This window comes from Vanellus vanellus (genome assembly GCF_965231255.1).
Source record: "Vanellus vanellus genome assembly, chromosome: 1".
NCBI lineage: Eukaryota > Metazoa > Chordata > Aves > Charadriiformes > Charadriidae > Vanellus > Vanellus vanellus.
The window spans coordinates 121,751,010-121,765,861 of record NC_138905.1 but is presented as its reverse complement, the minus strand read 5'-3'; the positions used below and the strand labels follow the sequence as shown (position 1 = coordinate 121,765,861).

The 14,852-nt window shown below is 44.2% G+C and overlaps 1 protein-coding gene across 1 annotated transcript in view; it reads right to left on the bottom strand.

Annotated features, from left to right (window-relative positions):
- The window catches only part of PCP4 (Purkinje cell protein 4), a 55,781-nt gene extending 44,731 nt beyond the window's left edge, over positions 1 to 11,050 (bottom strand). Inside the window, exon 1 of the mRNA XM_082484867.1 lies at positions 10,999 to 11,050. Coding sequence (XP_082340993.1) covers positions 10,999 to 11,007 — 9 coding nt within the window. The 5' untranslated portion in view covers positions 11,008 to 11,050. The remainder of the gene's footprint in view (positions 1 to 10,998) is intronic.
- Positions 11,051 to 14,852: the final 3,802 nt, after the last annotated feature.

Genomic DNA, 14,852 nt, shown 5'->3' with positions numbered 1-14,852 from the left:
AAGTTTGAGGTAATTTAATTTGCTGAGCTACAAACCCAGCTGTAATTGAGTTAGAGGCTGTCTTCAAGGGACAGTTTGGGTTATTAATGGCAAAAGTCTGCACTGACAAATTGCTTCATATCTGATCATATTGACTATCATTATTAAAACAGGCTGCTTCTTCCTAGACTGCAAATATTCTGGCATTTTTTCCCCTTTTGGCATTTTTATTTCCAGTTGTACAATTAAAAAAGTTGTTCTCAGTTTCTCCCCATTTCCCTACATATTTCAGAGGTAAACAGATGTTATTACAGTCTGTTAGACTGCACTAGTAACTGACCAGCCAGCTTTCTAAAAGGTATTAATTATGGCAGTTTCAAATTGCCATGCAAAGGAACTTTCTGCCTTTACCCTAGGGCAAAGCCTTCTGATTTTCCAGACAACAGCAAGACGAAGCTGCAAAGATGTTTATGCACCACTTACTCTACTCCTCAAACCCCCAGGGTAGACAGTCTGGTCACAGAGAGCAACTCCAAGCAGCCCCAGAGCCATTTGCAGTTATGACAGTAACTTCTTTAGGGCTATTCCAGTAGCAGGGGAATCACTGGCCTGAGAGCATGCTGTAGCCTTGGCAATGCACCCTGCCCAGTGGCTGCACAGAGAGATGACGCAAACCTGTTATCTCTGGCTCTGTGCCACAAGGTGATTCATGCAAGGGGAACCCTGAACTGGATGCTGAAGCTGCCTTGAAATGGGCCCTTGCTTGACAGAGGATTTGTCCCACATTGTTCAAATCTGTATCAGAACTGACCTGCTGAGACTTTAGGGGAGCAGCTATGTTCGAAGCGTGATGCAGTTTGGAGCAAAGCTGTCTTGGTACTGTGAGTCTGAATAGCAGCCAAGCTATTAGAAACAACCCTGCCATACTAAAAAGGAAAATGGACAGGGTGATGCACAAGGTCACCTTGATTGCCAGAAATCAGGGACAGCAACCAAATACACTGATACAGCAAGCAGAAGAGCCAGGTCACTAGCTCTGTCCAAGAGCTGGCTGAAAAATAGGGATTTCCACAAATCAGAAGCTCCCAGGACCCTGCAGCTGGTCCATGAAATTGATGCTGCTATCAGCTTAATTGTTAATAGCAGCAAAGAAAGCAGTTTTCACTGAGCCGCTGTAGGTAGTTCCCAGAGTCCCTGGCTCCAGGACAGACCCACCAGGTTACCTGCCCTAAGACTAAATGCTGTACAGTTCCTGCAGTGCCCTAGCCATGAACTAAGTGCAGGGGATATGTGGTCAGGCAGACTCAGCAAATACCCCCCCATCCCCCCCTTAGTTTCACTCTCCCTCCACACAACTGTGTTTTCCAATTCAAATTCAATGAAAACTTGCAAGTTTCTCCACTCCAAGTAGTCATCAGTTATTCCTTCTGTCTTCAGTCTCCCATTATGTATCAAGCTCTATTCTGCACTTTGTGCCTTGCATATGAAGTGAAAGAAAAGTGTTACCCAACTAGACATTCTCACTTTATTCACATATGAGCCATCATTCAATACCATTAAAAAAAAAAAAAAAGGACCTTAAAACACCCCTCCAAAAAAAGTCATGCATTCATTTTGTTAATATTCTAACACACCCATCCCATGACTAGGCAGAAAATAAGTTCCTTGGAAGTTTCATGCAGAAATAAAATAACATTCTCTTAGATCCAGCTATGTGCTGCCTGACACATGCAGTCAGACAAAAACATCTATTAAAGGCTTACACGGCATGACTGCAAAAGACATTTCTAGAATTCAGACAATTTGCAACATAGGTCTCTTTTTTTTGCAGTTTACATTAATGCAATTAGTGTATTGCATTAATTTTACATTAATCAATCCTTTGCTACCAATGTTTCTGCATCTGCAGATCCATCCCATAACTCCAGTGGAAATGCACCAAGCTTTTACTCCAAGCAAAGAATACAAAGCAGCACTTGGAAAAAAAGCCTTATGAAACAAAGAGAGGGTCTCCTGTAATCTTACTTGAGACATCCATTCAGCTTGGCTTGGATTTTAGTGTTGTCCAGTAGCTTACCAAGTGTGCTGCAGGAAAGATGTGATAGCTAGCCAAGTCCAACTGGCAAACTAGGATCAGCACGAAGCTGGCCTGCCTTAGGCATTTGGCTGCCCCACTTAAACTGTGGCACATGTGTGCTGGCCCATGCATTTTGAAGTATGCAAGCCAACAATGTGTTTGCTCTCTGTTCCAGTGGTAAGTGTGTATCTGTCAGATCCGAGTAGAGTAGTGGTATGTATGAAGCAGCTATGAAGCCATGTCTTATTTTTCTACCATGTCATCTGCAGAAAGCTGCCTGCCTAGCCACCCCCCTCTTGCCTAGTATACTCTTCTCCTCCTCATTCCTACCAAGTTAATGCTTCCAATTTGTAGCAGTTTCAAACTTGTGTCTCCCTTTTACCTCACATTTTACTAATACATGTTTGAAACTCAAGAAACCAGATCTCAATGTTATTCAGATTCTTTTCCTGAACACCACACAGTATCTCTTAAATTCAAATAAAAGGTTTTCTTCAGAGTATTTGAATCAGTGTTAAAATTATGTGCTTAAAAAAATAGGGTATTCAGTATCTTAAAACAAAATAATTTAAGTTTGGGTATTTGAAAGAAACATTTTCTGTAAGAGAAAGGGAGAGAGACAGCAAGAATCCCATTACTTGAAACATTCAAGCTAGGGAACGAAAATCCCTAGAATTCAAGTGAAAGACATGCCAGTGATTTTTGTGAGAATTGTTTTTCTGTCTCTGTACCTCTCCTCTACCACCCCACCCAAACTTGGACTTTAGCATTTTCAAACGTGTTTTCACATTTAGCTAGGCATTACCATCTGGTTCACCACAGGCAGGCTTCACTCCACCAGATTGTTGCATCTGTCTGATGAAGGCTTCACTCACCTTGTTTGGAATTGTTTGGTCCCTTTTGAAGGGAAGTCCACCTTGGACATCCAAAGCCCAACTCCCACATCCCCTCATAGAATAGGGCACACTTTCCTCTGATCAACCCAGCCTCACCCTACTGCCTATTGAGGGCTCTGCTGAAACACACACAGCTTCTTAGTATGGCTTAGAAATACTAATCCACTAAAGCCAAACTATTTGTGGGAAAGTGCTACAATGTCTATGAAAACATGCCCACAAATCACTGGTCTTCCTTCATATCCCAATCATTACTAGGAAATGGTCTAATACCATTAAAATTCAAGAAATCAAAGATGTCTTCGGAGCTATTCAGCTTTTCCTCATCTGCTTAGTTACCCACTTGCATCAATTTAGGAATTACTTATGATCCTGATAGCCTTTTCCTTGAAACACATCTTTTCCTATAGTCAGAATGCTGCCAACGACTATTTCAATGCCTGGTAATCCCTCTAGTGTTAGATTCATAAAGAGCAAAGCATCACCAAAGCAGATTGACAGCCAGGTGCCCTGACCAGTCGTACTTGCTGGGTAGCAAGGCTTATTTTGTAGGTCACAGAGGACAGAGATGCAAAGCAGGCATTAGCAATGGGTACTGCCTGCTTTCTAGCACTCTGCCCAGTGATTCTGAAACTGTGTAGAACACTACTTTCCTTGAAAGTTCTCCTCCACCCCCTACAAAACTAAGGCACCTTCTGTGAAAAGCTGCTTCTTATGTGCAATCCTACTAGTTCCTACTGGAGATGCTGACTTAACAGAACTGTTCCAGCTGTCTCACCGATTCACTCTAGAGGAGCCTGCTAACTCTTGTTAAGATTAACAAGCTTTAGCATAACATGGAGTTGTCCTGTTTCCAGGGTTGGGGCAAGCTAGCACTAACTAGGGCATTTCTGAATTATGCTCCATCATTCCCAGAAAAGGTGCACCTAAAAATCTCCACAAATACATCTACACCAGTATGTAGAGCTAGCCAGGATGCCTAAAGGTCTCTCTTGTTCACTTTTAGAATGCTTACATTGTGTTGTGATCCAACACAACCTTCCCCTGCTCAAGTGCACAGCAGTGCATACCCCTTCCAAGTTTAAACCATTATAATGTGAAAATTTGTTTCAGGTTTTCCTGGTTCTACTATTGCAGCTTTCTAGTCCCACTGGCACTATCCAGCAGCTGGCTCCACAGCACAGCTAGAATCAAGCCTGCCAGCCAAAGAACAGCAAATAAGGCTGGTGACAGAACAGCTCAGAGCTTTTTGTCAGGCATTTGGACACTAAGACTCCGTGTTAAAGCCACTTAATATACACTTGCATACATTTTGCCATAGTTATAGCTCTGTTTCTCCAAACATTAGAAAATCTGGAGCCCTCATACCTGGTGCCACCCTTCTCACCAGCTTGCTGTCCCAGTCCAGGAATCTTTGAAGTCTCCAAATCAGACAAGGACACGGCCTTTTACATTTTGGGGTTTGTTTTTTTTTTTTTTCCCCTTTTGTTTCTTACTTTCAGCTATAACAAAAGAGATCTCTAACATCATTCTGTCTACTGTCACAGTACTCACAGTAGCAGCTGCAGCACTGTTTCAGGTCACATTTCATGCACTATATAGTAAGGTGATAATTTAAGAACATTCAGTGTCTGTAAAATAATACTTCTCTAAGAGGAAAGATCATTCAGCTATAACTAATATTCAAGGCATGTAGGCAGACAAATTTCATTTCTTCTCTTCCTAAACTTGTGCTTCTTCCTCCAAATTCCATGTTAGTCCATAAATAAGGCTATATCCCACTTGGTATGAATTGATTAGATGAGAGCACCAGCAAAAGTCCTTGCCTATGTGATACTTGCCCAGTTTACCTATAAGTAGACTAGTCAGGTCTCTGAGGGAGCAGACATGGAGAGTAGGGATAAATTGTGACCTCAGAGCCTGTCATTAATATTAAGTTTCACAACTGCAACACTTCTGCAGCTGCTTACTCTGAACTTATTCTATCAAGGTTGCCATCCATTTTTCTATTAAGAGAAAGGCAGCCTATATAGTCTGTCTCTTACATCTCTTTCTATAGAGAAATAAATACTGTTTTTTTAATTAAAAGTACAGGAAGAAGGGGAAAAAATTATTTGCTAGTTATGATTTGACCTAGTTTCCACTTATCTATGTCTTTTTATTTAGAAAACCAATGTCCAAACAACTGAATAAAAAGAAACAGAACACCGTTTCTTAGAAAGAGGGAGAATGTATGTTATTTGTCTTCATTAGACAATCCCATACCTTGCAGAGAAGAACGCATTACATGGCTCAGTGAATTTAAGGCTCTGTTGCAACAGACAGGCTAAAGAAAGGCATAGCTTTCCTCTGATGCACACAGCTGCCTTTTCCCAATCCTCTTCAGCCAGAAGTGGGTGTTTCATGATTTTCATACCCAGTGTCTAGGCCTAGCCACTCTATTGTAAGTTATTCCATAGAAAAGTTACAGAGAAGAGGTAAAACATGTAAACACTGAGACATTTTCCAAGTCATCCCTAAAAAAAGGGATGACAGACAATAGCAAATAGTGGCCTGGAAATAAAATATTTTATTCAAATCAATAAACAAACACCCAAACACCTTTGATGAAAGGGCCACCACTGTTCCTGCTGAAGTTAAATGCTACTACATACCACACTTCATCATAAGCATGATCTAGTTAATGTAGAAACTGTTGGAAGGTGACTCTCAGACTTCCCAATGCATTACAAATTTAGGGACATTGGACTAGAAACTAATATTCTTTTGCAACCTGAAATTATATTCTATTCTCAAGTACTGCAGTATGAAGGTTGGAGCTTTCCTGTTTTACAAATGCAGAAGCTTTTGCTTTAAGTTATTTTTTTTTTTTTAAACAGGGAACACTGTATCTGAAGCATATTATTAAAACTAACCCTTCTTTATTTAAGTATTGTGTTGTTTGAATACATTGGCATTCTATACACTGCAAGAAAACTAATGTGCTTCTTCCTAAACAGTAGGTCTGCCAGTTTCACCAAATTAAGTAGTGATGTTGGAAATTGATCTAAGTGCTATTTTAGAAGATGCTCAATCCCACTGAAACAACACTGATGGAAGGAGTAGGCAAAGTGACAGATCTAAACTTATTGTTCTCCCTTCTTCCTCCTCTTTTGAGCTGCAATTTACCACTCAGCTAATAAATAGATGTGAGTTAAAATTAAAAACTAATGTTCATGTGCCTTATCTGTCCCACCCCCATCCTATAGCAGCTGCAGAATTTCCTCCTCCACCCTGCCCTTTTCTTGCTGCACTCTTATATCTACACAGTTTTGTACCTATTGTGTGTATAACCTCAGTGAGGCCAGTGGTTAACAGTTGGGGGTCACAGCAGTATCTGAAAAATGCATCCAAAAGGGCCCCCATAAGACAACTGGCTGGCTCAGACACCCCCAGGACCACAAGCACCACACAAGAGCACAGGGGCTCCTTTAAACAAACATGGCATGTTTTCCCCCTGCAAACACAGCTCTTTGATTTAGTGATATCACAATTATTGGTGTACAATCCTCATTTCAGTGTTTAAATACACCGGGTTCTAAGACCCTAAATACCATTTCAGTGGAACAGATTCAACTGAACTCAGGAGAGCAACCCATGAAAGAACCTCAGTTTTCCCATTTAACTACCTGAAGCAGTTACAGTTTCAAGTAGAGGCCTCCGCACATGCCTAATGTTTCATACTTGTCCATGGCCCTCTCCTTTTCTAATAGCCTCCTGGTGACCACACTTGTCCAGAGTGATAGAGACATGTTCCAGGTTCTCCCTCAACCTGGAGACAAGCAGATACCCTCTGTTATTCTGCCAGCTTAGGGGCATGCCCAAAACACCAGGCCATGTGGTTTTGAAAAGTTTGAAAAGAGCCATAGCAGAGGCTGCCTTGCTGATTAGTGTCACCTCCCCCCACACCAACTGGTGAAGCTCAAATTTCAGAAAAAAAAAAAAAAAACCTCCAACCCTAGCGTTAGGCTATGTCACCTTTCCAGTGAAGCCATCTTTGAGTTGGCTGCCTCAGTACATCCCACTGACGGTGATCTGAACTCCAGAACAGAGATTCAGAATGATCTGAGCTCTAAAATAAAGGTTCTGTACTCCAGGTTGCAGAGGAGAGCTGCCCACAGCTCATCCAACATGCATGCCCTGCACACCTCTATCACAAGTCACAGGAGCACCCTTCATGATCCTTTTGAAGGTGGGCACAACATAGCAGTAGCTGTAGGATTCAAGAGGCCAGAGGCAACATAAGGCAAAGGGAAAGAGCTTGCTGTAGCTCAAGGAAGAAACAAGACCTTGTGTTCTTTGTATTCAAAGCCTAAGAAAAAAAAACCCTACATTTACAGAGATCAAGTCTCTAGCTCTTACTGTCCCCAACCAAGGGACCTAACCACTCCACAGAGTCAAACCCCTAACAGCTCTCCTCTTCTGTCTTATGAATTTCATGTGCCTGGTTGTGTGATGCCTGTTTCAAGAGGAAAGCTAGCATATTCATGCTACTGTCTGGTAGCTAGGCTGCTCCTCAAATATATCAAGCTGCTGGCTCAAACCCTGCCTTAGGTGGTGCACATCAGCACCCTGGCAATCAGTACAGCTCTTCACTCATATTGTGTAAGGTTCTTCCAATGCAAGTTCTTAAGTCACAGGTGCCTCAGGCATGTGGGCTGATGAGGTAGATTTCCTGAATGGCTCTCCCAAAGTCAGTCACCTAAATAACACATTAAAGCTGAACCCCTCCCCTACCCCAGCAATACCATTCTGACCCTTTAATATCCAAAGGAAATAAATGTATCCAACAAGGCAATCTCTGCTAATGCTATTTTAAACTGCAACCCCTTACACATGTGCTTCATCCCCAAACCACCAAAACAGGATCCAGGGCTGTAAGACCATACTGTTTAAGTGTGCTCCTTCCCAAGTCCAGAGCTGATTCCTGATGACAGCCAGAATCATTCAACACAGGAGGCAAGAGTGGCAGTGACCATTGTAAAAATGCTTGTGTGATTAAATGATTCTCATGAACCTTCATGCCAGGGGAATACTGTCATCATGACCAGATATCAGCTGCAACATGTCAGGTAGATAAAAAAATGGTAAGATGACAGGATTCCCTGTGGTGAAACAGGTTTATGCCAGTTTGTGAGTCTAGAGGCTCACTGGTAAAACTGCTGGCTGTGAACAGCAATTTGGCATTGGTCTATAAGCCCATCACCCAGGATTACTTCCCCCACTTCATCCTATGTGACCACTGACCTTTAATGGAAGAAGGGCTACGCCTCACAGGCGCTCACTGACAGCAGCTGATGTTTTCCAGCATGGCCCTTCTCTCTAGGCTCATTAAAAATAACAGAAAACATCTACAGACCAAAAGAAAAGGTTCCTCAGTTAAAGTAGCTTTGAAAATCTGTCCTCAACACCTAAAAAATGCATTTCAGTGTATAATGTTCTGAGGAGTTCCCCATACAGCTAAATGACCTATCTGCCACCAAAACTAAGCAGCATGAAGCACTAACCATGTCTTCCAATGCTACCAGGTAAACTCTTACACCTCACGTTCCCTGTAACTAGTTACAGTGCCAGACTTTTGCCCAGCAGACAGAACATCTTAAACGTGGGGTTTTTTTGACAAATATTGCAGGGGGAGAAGTGTAGAGATTTTCTGCAGAAAAGTTCCTTATCCTTCCTGAAAAAAAATGTGAGTTAGCTGCTAGAAAATAGAACAGTGCTATAGTCAGATGAATGGCTGCTTCCTGTTCAGCTTTCTCCACCAGGAGGCTGGTAATCACTGCCCATAAACAGGAACGAAGTTAATTTTGCTTGAAGCAGCAAAATAAGAACCCATGCAAAGTCTCAGCAAATAACTTGAGTGATGTGAAAGCTCCCTTCACAGATTTCTGCAACTGCATTTCAAGCTCTGCTCAAATCCTGATGATTGTTAACATAAAGCAAAAAGCCTTCCCACCCTCCCATCACCATTCTATTTGGGATAATCTTTTGATGGCTCTAGATGAGCATCTTTTCAATCACCCTGTCCTCAGATTTTCTAGCAGATTAAAATGAAGAACATAAAAATATTTTTCAGTTACAGCATGACAAGTGAAATCCACCAAGACCCCCATTCAAATACAGCAAACAGATGTCTAAGGAGCTTGCTTTCCGCTAATCTTTTTTGCCTCGTTTTTTAACAGCCTTTTTCACTGAGGTGGTTTGGGGTGGTCCAGTTGCTTTCATCTGCATTTTGGGAAAAGAATCATCTTTTGAGTAATAGCCGACAGGCAAGTAACAGCAAGGAAGCCTTTCTTCAGTGGAGCTGTGAGTGATAAACTTGCCAATATTGTTACTTGAATGATAGTGACAGTAGCACTGAAGACATTGAGCACAGTGCTAAGTGTCACACATACAGGGCTTAGCACTGCACCAGAGGAAGAGGCATCACTTCCACCTCCAAGGGTTCTCTAGGAATACTGTTCTATGAGGCATGAGAAAACATATTATGAATAGAGAACCCCTATGCTGGTATTAGGGATGATCTTCATGTTCCTTGGGACTTTTAAAATCCACAATGCACACAGTCTAATTCAAACTATGAAAGGGTGATTACTGATCAAATACAACCCAACACAGGACCATCACAAAAAAAAAAAAGGTGCCTCGTACAGTTACAGTAAGTACAGCAGCATCACCCAATCATTACTCCTCACCAGCAGATTTTTCTCTGAACACTATTTTTAAGTAGCAGAATAGCAGTGCTGCATCTCACAGAACACTTCAGCTAGCCCAGGTGACAAAAGGACAGTGCATGAACTCTATCCAGTTGATGCAAATACAGGCAGCAGCCGAGAAGAAGTCATGAAGAGCCTGGTGCATTACGCCTGCACTGCCTGGTCTCTGCAAGCAGCAGAAAAGCAGAATGAGGGTTTCCTCTGCTTTCCCCATGTAGCCTGACCTGCAAGCCAAGATGTAAGCATCTCCTCCTAAATCCCTGAACTGGAGACCATGCGACTACATTACTCTGTCTCAGGTTTACACCTCACGTAAAGATGCAGCAGAGTGTTAACACCTGCACAACAGCCAGTCAGAACTTACTTGGTGTCACCCTTAATTTTACTCTTGGTGTTAAGAAAGACCCATTTGTTAATGAAGTAGCAGGTCTTTTATAACAGGAAATAGCCTCCAAAAATAGGTGCTAGGTAAGGTGTCATTACAGTTCTCTCTACTGATTCCCAAAGAAAGAGTTCCACTAGAGAATATGGGATCTGCTAGCCGAACCTGCCCAGCATTTGACTGACTACACTGTCAAGTAGTCATCCAGCCCAGCAACACTTTTGATAACAAAAAATACTAGTTTGCCCCAGAGAATTTTTCCACTGCAAAAAAAACACAGGTGAAAATTTTCAGCTTATTTACAACAGTACAAGTGATCCTTACATGTTTGGCATTATTTACATTTTTTCCTTAATTGTAATCCTTCCCAGGACACTATTTATAAAGCCTACATCAGCATCCAACTACAAACAGGGCATTCTTTTCCATGAGCTGTAGCAGATCAACTTTCACACAACTTACTAAATCCTTCTTTCTGCATAGGAAAGCACTAGATACATCTTTAAATTATTAGGGTTTTTAAGTAAACGATTCTCCATTAGTGCACATGGTCCTTCAAAGGGTAAAACATTGCCTTGTTTTGTGCTTCGAAGGAGCACACATACACCTGTAGAGATCCGCTTACGAGAAGAGAGGGTTTATATTTCAGGCTATGTATTTCAGACTCGCCCACCCAGCAGAGAGTCACCTCTCACTCAGGTCCACCAGCTCTGCCGGGAAGCACAGCAGAGCCTCACCGGGTTCCCAGCCCGGGAAGCACCCGGCCCTCCCCACCTGCCCTTCGGGAAGGGACGGTTACGTTCAACACCGAGCGCTGCCCACCCTCCAACCTCCCGAGCCGCTCGCCTAAGGGCTGCGGCGGTTGGCCCCCACAAGCCCCCTTCCCCCGCCGCCCCAACGGCCGCTCACCTCGCTCATGTCGCGCGGCAGCGGCAGCCCGGCTCGCAGTAGCCCGCCCAGCACAGCGCTCCTTCCCTCCCGCCACCGCCCGTTAAGAAGCGGCGCCCCGAGCCCTGCCCGGCCCGCGCCAGCCAATCAGCGCCGCGCCCGCGCCGAGCCCCTCGCGCCCCCATCCGAGAGGGCGCGGCGCCCCCTGGCGGCGGCGTCTGAGGCGCGGCAGCGGGTGGCCGGGCCCCGAGGGGGGTCCCTGTCCCCCACAGGCGGGAACCTGTCCCCGCCTCCTCCTCCTCGGCCGAGCGGGCAGGGCGGAGGTCCTGGGGCAGGACCTGCCTCAGGAACTGATGGGGCCGGAGCCCCCTTGCACACTCGTCCTTGGCAAATAGCCGTTACGAGCAGTGGTACTGCTGTTTTCCCCACACGCCCCGGGAAGGGCGGGGGGGGGGGGTGGTGGTGGTGTCCCGGAACATCCCTGTGTGCTGGGGGTAGCCTGAAAATGCAAATTAATGCGTACAGATCGGGTTAAATAGTCAAAGTTTCGCTGCTGTCTTTACTGGCTGGCTTTGTTCTTCATTACTGAGGAGCTCTGGGTCATAACGTGAGTCTCACTGCCATTTCTGATGAAATATATAACATTTCTTCATCTAGCTGCTTTCGCAGGTATATGGAAAACAGTCCTTCTGATAATTTCTCTAAATGAGTAATTAAAACAGAACTTTGGAAAGTGTGCTGTTATACTCCAGCATCCATCTTCTGATGGAGCGCAATTACTATATTTGGCAATACACATTCAGATGCTCTGACTCATGTATCTGTGGAGAAATATAGATTCAATTTTCTCTGGGAATGCATTTAACTCCCTCAAATTTTTCTCAAATCAATATAAAAGTTAAGTCACTATTTTGCAGAGCTGAAGAAACTTGCCAAACCTTTCGGCTTCCAGGGACTACCTTGCAGCAGCCTCTTCTCTTCATCAAAGCCTATGTTCAGGGCCGGTCTTAATAGAGGTAGTAAAATAAACTTTGTGAAACTTTTCTGGAAACTGCCTTTCCCCTTTGAGTTGCAGAGGCACAGGCACTGCAGCTTCACTGTCCTGTACCACCCACCAAGAGATGCACAGTGACAGAAGGGAACATGGAGCCATCCCATTGCAGTCACTGCTGCCATGGCTTTCAGTCTGCTGCCTGCCTGAATGCCTGCCTGGCCCTTGCCTGGCCATGCACCCCTCCCAGTGTTCTTCCCCAGCAGGAGTGCACTGGGTTTCTCCACCTGAGGATGAGGAGGCTCCACACACAGTGCAACTAGGGATTTATATCCTGGGAAGAATATAGGGAAGGTGCCCAGATGTGTAGGAATGGGATCAGGAAAGCCAAGGCACAGTTGCGGCTGAATTTGGCAAAGGATGTGAAGAGTAAGAAGAGCTTCTACACATGTGTTGGCCAGAAAAGAAAGATTAAAGAAAATGTACTCCCCTGGTAAATAAAATGGGAGAGCTGGTGACAACTGACAAAAAAGGAGAGCTGATGACAACCAGCATGGAGAAGGCTGAGGTACTCCACACATTTTGTGCCTCACTTTTCAATGTTAATCTCTCTTCCCACATCCGTCAAGCTCCTAAATCTCAAGGCAGGGGGAGAAGGCCCTCCCATCAAAAGTGAAGATCACGTTTGAGATGACCTGAAGAAACTGACCATACACAAGTTCATGGGACCTGATAAGATGCATCCCGGGGTCCTGAGGCAATTGGCTTATGTTGTTGCCAAGCCACTCACCATCATATTTGAAAGGTCATGACAGTCAGACAAAGTCCCTGTTGACTGGAAAAAGTGAAACTCCACACCTATTTTAACAAAGGGTAAAAAGAACCCTGGGAACTGCTGACCAGTCAGCCTCACCTCCATGCCCTGTAACATCATGGAGCAAACCCTCCTGGAAGACATCAAAACATATGTAAGACATGGAGGTGATGACAGCCAACATGGCTTCACTAAGGGCAAATTGTGCCTGAATGATCTAGTGACCTTCTACAATGGAGTGCCTGCATCAGTGAACAAGGAAAGAGCTACGGATGTCATCTACCTAGACTGTTGTAAGGCCTTTGATATGGTTCCCCACAACATTCTTACTGTTAAATTGGAGAAATACAGGTTTGACAAGTGGACTGTTAGATGGATAAGAAATTGCCTGAATGGCCTCCAATGAGTTACAGTCAATGGCTTGGTGTCCGAAGGGAAACTGGTGGTGTCCCTCAAGGGTCTGTACTGTGACCAATATTATTTATATCTTCATCAATGACATGGACAGTGGGATTAAGGACACCCTCAACAAGTTTGCAAGCTGAGTGGTGCGGTTGATTTACTAGAGGAAAGGGATGCCATCCAGAGGGACCAACACAGGCTGGAGAAGTGAGCCTATGTGAATTTCATTTAAGTTCAGCAAGGTCAAGTGCAGGATCCTGCACCTGGGTCTCGGGGCAACCCCCGGTATCAATACAGGCTGGAGAATGAAGGAATTGTGAGTAGCCCTGCCAGGAAGGACTTGGAGGTGCTGGTGAATGAAAAGCTGGACATCAGCGAACAACGTACGCTCGCAGCCCAGAAGGCCAACCGTATCCTGGGCTGCATCAAAAGAAGCGTGGCCAGCAGGTCAAGGGAGGTGATTCTTCCCCTCTACTCTGCTCCAGTGAGATTCCACCTGGAGTACTGCATCCAGCTCTGGGGTCCTCAGCACAGGAAAGATATGGACCTGTTGGAGCAGGTCCAGAGGAGAGCCACAGAAATGGTCAGAGGGTTGAAACACCTCTCCTATGAGGACAAGTTGAAAGAGTTGGGGTTGTTCAGCCTGGAGAAGAGAAGGCTCCAGTGAGACACTATTGTGGCCTTTCAATACTTAAAGGGGGCTTATAAGAAAGATGTAGAGAGACTTTTTATCAGGGCTGTGGATATGGGGGTGACACAAGCTGGGTCAAGAGTTAATAGCAGTAGGGTGGTAGATGCGTGGTTTGCCTCCTGCTTCCTTCAGGGTGCTAGGAAAGCAGAGGAAGTTGGGGGCACGAGTTGAAGATGGGCACTGGAGTCCTCAGCCAGAGAAGAATGTAAATTTCCTCTGAAGAAGAAAGAGTGCTGCCTTTTATTTCACTTGATTTCCCAGGTGGGCAAGACCCAACCTGCCTACCTTTGTGAATCCCTTCATATCCATTTACTTGGACTAATAAACACTTTATTGTATCAGCTCACAAACTTGCTGCCCTGACTTCTGGACAGGAATAAAATGTTAAATTGTGATTTATCCTTGCTCTGGAGAAACTTGCTGGCTCCTGAGCCAGCACAGTTCTTCTCAGTCACTGACATGATGACTAGTCTGAGCCAGCCACTAGGACTTTCACAGTCTTGATTTTCAGTGAGGATATCTGAGATCTCAGTCTCACAGGGAAGTGGAGGGATGGACAGCATTATGTGAACCCATGTAGTGTTGATCCAGCAGCAGGAGGAGGACTTTCATTTGCCTTGTTAAACACAGTGGCATATTTGCAGTTTGTGACATTATTCGACTTTATTTGATCTCCAACCTGAGCTAGTGTCGTGTATGCAGATATGCATAGTTCTTTTAAAAAACAGTTCATGGCACAAGGTGGTTGGAGAAGAATCACTTCACCAAATGCATGAACGTATGATATTTAGGCTTCTCTGGATTGCTGGTTACTAGCAACAACAACAAAAAAAAGATGGGAAAGACCCCATTTAAAATATCAACTCTGGTCCTCTTTCATTATGGTGATATTCCCAGGACCTCCACCACCATCTGACATCTTTTACAACTTACATTAATTGTCCCAGCTCTTGTGAGTGGACCAAGTGGGCAATAAG